This window comes from Triticum aestivum, chromosome 2B, assembly GCF_018294505.1.
Source record: "Triticum aestivum cultivar Chinese Spring chromosome 2B, IWGSC CS RefSeq v2.1, whole genome shotgun sequence".
NCBI lineage: Eukaryota > Viridiplantae > Streptophyta > Magnoliopsida > Poales > Poaceae > Triticum > Triticum aestivum.
Genome location: NC_057798.1, coordinates 576,641,527 through 576,646,521, shown reverse-complemented (window position 1 = coordinate 576,646,521; position 4,995 = coordinate 576,641,527). Strand labels below are relative to the sequence as shown.

The 4,995-nt window shown below is 51.1% G+C and overlaps 1 protein-coding gene across 1 annotated transcript; it reads left to right on the top strand.

Annotated features, from left to right (window-relative positions):
• Positions 1–757: 757 nt before the first annotated feature.
• LOC123046121 (3-hydroxyacyl-[acyl-carrier-protein] dehydratase FabZ) lies at positions 758–1,840 on the top strand. Its single transcript, XM_044469406.1, has one exon. It carries the CDS (start codon positions 949–951, stop codon positions 1,603–1,605), a length of 657 nt encoding a protein of 218 aa, XP_044325341.1. The 5' UTR covers positions 758–948; the 3' UTR covers positions 1,606–1,840.
• Positions 1,841–4,995: the final 3,155 nt, after the last annotated feature.

Below are 4,995 nucleotides of genomic sequence, written 5' to 3'. Positions count from 1 at the left end.
TTCCTCCCCGTCCCCACGCCCGCCCCTCTTCCTCCCCGTTCCCGTCCCCGCCCCTCTCCCTCCCCACGGACTCCTCCTCCGCCTCCATCCTCGCTGCCCCGTTTCCTCCCCGTCCCCGCCCCCGCCCCTCTCCCTCCCCGTCGCCGGACTCGCCCCTCTCCCTCCTCGTCGCCGGCCTCGAACCGCCGCGGACGGCGAGGAGCAGCACGGGCGTGGGGGCGAGTCGGGGACGCAGTCGTGGTCGCCGTCCACTTAAACGGAGGACTGCGGGTTGAATATCCAAAACCTCAGGGACTTTTATGCAAAAGCATCGACGACGCACGACCGGTGTTTGAACTATTATGTTTAAATGTATTTTTTGTTTTTTTTTTGGATTTAATTTTCTTTTTCATTTTGAAAATTGCGATGCGATAGCCGCATTGGACGCTCATATGGCAAGTCGAACATAGCCGAACGAAATCGTCCGCCTATGCGACCCAAAACGACAAAATCCACGTCCGTTTACATCGACCGGTTGGAGTCGGCCTTTTTTTTTTTCTGGAGTCGGCCTTATGGACCAGCCTTGTTCCGTGGTGGGCAGAAGGCCGGCCCGGCTCTTTTATTAGCATGCCCAGTCTGGCCGAAAATCCATGCCCGTGGGCCGTGCCAGGCTAAAAATCCGTGTATGCTGGAGTGCCGGCTGTGTAGTATTTTTGGGCCTTAACCATTCAAGATTCGCACAGGCTGGCTTAAAAATAATAATCCAATGAAATCCGGGAGGGATGATATCGCCTTCCCAAACCAAAACGCAGCGGAGCTTCCAAAGCCAAACCAAAACCCTCGTCCCTCTTCCCCTCCTCGTTCCCATCGCCGCCACCCATCCCCCTCGATTTCAAGCACCCTGCCCACCCATCGCGACCCTACTCCCAATCCCATACCCAGTCTGCTCCTCGCACCCACGCTGCCCCAATGGAGACAGCCGCCGCCGTGTCCCTGCCCAGATCCGCCGGCCGTGCCGCGCTCCCCTTCCCGGCTCCCCTCAAGCTCCAGGGCCGCGTTGCGCTCCCCCGCCGTGCGCTCTCCGGGGCGCCAGGGCCGAGGCAGCGCCTCGTCGCGCGCTGCGCGGCTGCCGACAACAGTGCGGCGGCGGAGCTCCCCATCGAGAAAAGATTCGCCGCCTTCCCCACCATCATGGACATCAACCAGATCCGCGAGATCCTGCCCCACAGGTTCCCCTTCCTTCTGGTAGATAGGGTGATCGAGTACAAGGCAGGAGAGTATGCTGTTGCGATCAAGAATGTCACTATAAATGACAACTTCTTCCCCGGCCACTTCCCGGAGCGCCCGATAATGCCCGGCGTTCTCATGGTTGAGGCCATGGCCCAGGTTGGCGGTATCGTGATGCTGCAGCCTGAAGTCGGTGGATCCCAAGACAATTTCTATTTTGCAGGGGTTGATAAGGTGAGATTCAGGAAACCAGTCATTGCTGGTGACACTTTGGTCATGAGGATGACCCTCACCAAGTATCAGAAGAAATTCGGGCTTGCAAAGATGGAAGGAAAGGCTTATGTGGGTGGCGACTTAGTATGTGAGGGGGAGTTTCTCCTTATTAGCTCCACTGGGTGAACAGATCTGCCTGTGTGCGATGTGATCCTCTCACAAGATCTGATTAGAATGAGTCCAGGTTCAATTGTTGAGAGAATTGAGTTGTGAACTGAACTTACAACATGTGAGACAATTTTATCTTGGGTTTTACATCAAGTTGTGTAATGGCCTTTTGGGGCCGAGTCAGGCTATGTTGCTGGTGTTACAACGTTACAATATCTGTAGTTTGGTGGAATAAACTATGCTTTTTTTAAAAGATACTTCCTGCGTTCCAAATTATAAGATGTTCTGATAGACTAAAATAGCCTAACAAAACGTCTTATAATTTGGGGCGGAGGTGGTGCATTTCAATGCTTTGCCCATAAGTGACGCCCTTGCCGAACCCTTAATCAAGGTGTTACATCTCCCACAGCGAATTCAGACAATTTAATTTTTCTTAGCCATGCATATTAAGTATAGTGGCTGACTATCTGTGCAACTCATGTATAAGCTGTGGATGCGTATGATTTATGCAGATTTTTGGAATATAAATACTACTAGATGATTTCACATTTTGAGTTGTCTGCACACACAAGATTCAGGCTTCCTTACAATGAATCTGTAATGTTGTGCATATCTATTACTGCACAAAATTCATACAGAAAATGTAGAACCGGAACTTTGATTGGGATTGCATATGACATCAGAGTAAACACCAGATAGGTAAGCCGTGCAGCAATGGGCCGATTCATTAAGAAAAGAAGGTAGAATAGAGTTTACTGGTTAATTAATAAAAACCCCGGCAAAAACCGATACAACAATGCCCATAAGAAAGGGCAGCCCGGGTGACCTAGCACCAACCAGACCACACACACCGCCATGAAGAGGATGCCGTCGAGAGCGCTTGCCTTTCATCGTCATCACGATCACCTCTCTCTGAGCAGTTGACCGCAGACGACCTGTTAAGACCCCTTCAAACGAACGACACATGATGACCTCGTTGGCCATAGCCAAACAATCGACTGCAAACATCGAGGACTGGCAGCTCCGATTTTGCTGACATGCTTCCCAGGAGAAAGCTGCACACCTCGCATCGACCTAACCTTGTACAACCTCTCAAGAGCACCGCCCACCGAAACCATCCTCATGGAGTCATCGTTGCCGCAGGGCCCTACCACATGCAGCTCCGATTTCTCTGTCACAGTGAGAAACAAACACTTGTTGGCGAACCGGACCGTCGACATCAGAAGGACAAGCCACAATCCAGCTCCGCACGCCATCATCGTTATCACCTCACAAGTCGCAAATCCCCAAAGGGAGCGCGGGGAGGGCTCACGTGTCTTCAAAACAACACCCCAAAGGGGGACAGGGACGACGTTGTTTCCTCGCCTGAAGAACAAGATCCGAGGATGGAGCGAGTAGAAGAGCTCCACATCGGCGCCTTCACGGGAACGACGCTCGTAGGTGCCACCACCATCGGCCTGCCATAGCCGGGCAAGCTTGCGCTCGGAGCAGACACGACGAACACCCTCACGCAGCGGACCGTAGCCAGCTCGCACACTCTTGCCCAACAACCGCGTCGTCGCCTCCTAGGGACCACCATATTAACTTAATTTGGATTGCCCATGCATATTTAGATGTGTGCTAATTAGAGCACATCAAAGTTGTACCAGTCTATTCATTAAAGGCATACCCGGTGGACTCGCGCTTGATACATCTCCGTCGTATCTACTTTTCCTAGCGATTTCCTCTTGTTTTTGACTCTAATTTGCATGATTTGAATGAAACTAACCCGGACTGACGTTGTTTTCAGCAGAACTACCATGGTGTTGTTTTGTGTGCAGAAATAAAAATTCTTGGATTGGAACGAAACTTTGTGAGGATTTTTTATACAATAAAAGAGAATTTCTGGAGCCAAGAACCACCGGAGGAGGGGGGGGGCACCTGGGTGGGCACAACCCACCAGGGCGCCCCCCTCCAGGCGCGCCCAGGTGGGTTGTCCCCACCTGGTGGCCCCGCAGACTCCAACGTTGATACTATAAAATCACATTTGGAGAAAAAAAATAAGGGAGAAAGAATTATCGCGTTTCACGAGACGGAACCGCCGCCACCTCCTATTCTTCATTGGGAGGCTAGATCTGGAGTCCGTTTGGGGCTCCGAAGAGGGGGATCTTTGATCTTCGTCATCACCAACCCTTCTCCATCGCCAATTCCATGATGCTCCCCACCGGGAGTGAGTAATTCCTTCGTAGACTCGGTAGTCGGTGAGGAGTTGGATGAGATTCGTCATGTAATCAAGTTAGTTTTGTTAGGGCTTGACCCTAGTGTCCATTATGTTCTGAGATGATGTTGCTATGACTTTGCCATGCTTAATGGTTGACTTTGCCATGCTTAATGCTTGTCACTTTGGGCCCGGGTACCATGATTTCATATCTGAACCGTTTATGTTATCACCATTATATATTATGTTCTAGATCCAATCTTGCAAGTTATACTCATGTAACGCCCCGAGACCGACGCTCCAGAAGACTTCCAGCTATTCCGAGTTTTGCCATGTGTTTCTTTTTGCTTGCTCTTTTATTTTTGCATTGCATCATGTCATCATGCCATCATATCATTAATTTTAAAAACTCATCTAATTAAATTGTATGGATCTTCGATCCATTTAAATCGAGGGAAGGGTGTCTTCTCTTTATAACATACCCTCCCGATATTTAGGGAGATATTATAAAATATTCCATTGTTTTGGAATCACCCATGAACCTACTTGCATATTAAATCCCTTGGCCTTTTCTTCTTCAAGTTTTGGCTCTCTAACCTTGCCATAAATTCTTTCGTCATTTTCCGGAGCCCCACCGAAATCCTCAACATTTTTGGACACTTCTAAATCCTACTTCTTGTTCAAACCATTTGAATTAAATTCAATGACTTTGAATTTCATTCTTGCAATCTTGCCCACCCCATTTTTCTTGGAACGAGCATATTTTTGCGAGTCCGGGAAAATTGTCCCCCGTGCGCAAATTCTTCCCCTAACCTCTCTTTCTTTTCTTTCTCAATCTCCGTTTTTTTCTTTTCTTTTAGTAGTGAGAGAGAGCCCAGCCGCGGCCCACTACTTAAGCCGGCCCAAGGCCCAACCGCGCCCCCTCTAACCCTAGCGCAGGGGAGAGCTCAGCTCGATCCCATCTCTCCCTCTCGTTCCCGTGCGCGCCGCCAGAACCCTTCGCTCGACCGCTCCTCCCTCCTCGCGCGATCCCCTCTCCCTTTCCCCTCGCCGCCTCCTCCCTCCACCGGCGCCAGCCGCCCCCGTCGCCCGAGCGCTCAAGGAGAGCAGCTCCTCGAGCTCGTCGCCACTGCCTCCTCCCTCCGCCAAGCGGCGGCCGCCGCCCTCGACCTACCTCGCCGCCGTCCATGGCCATGCCTTCGGCCGGATCC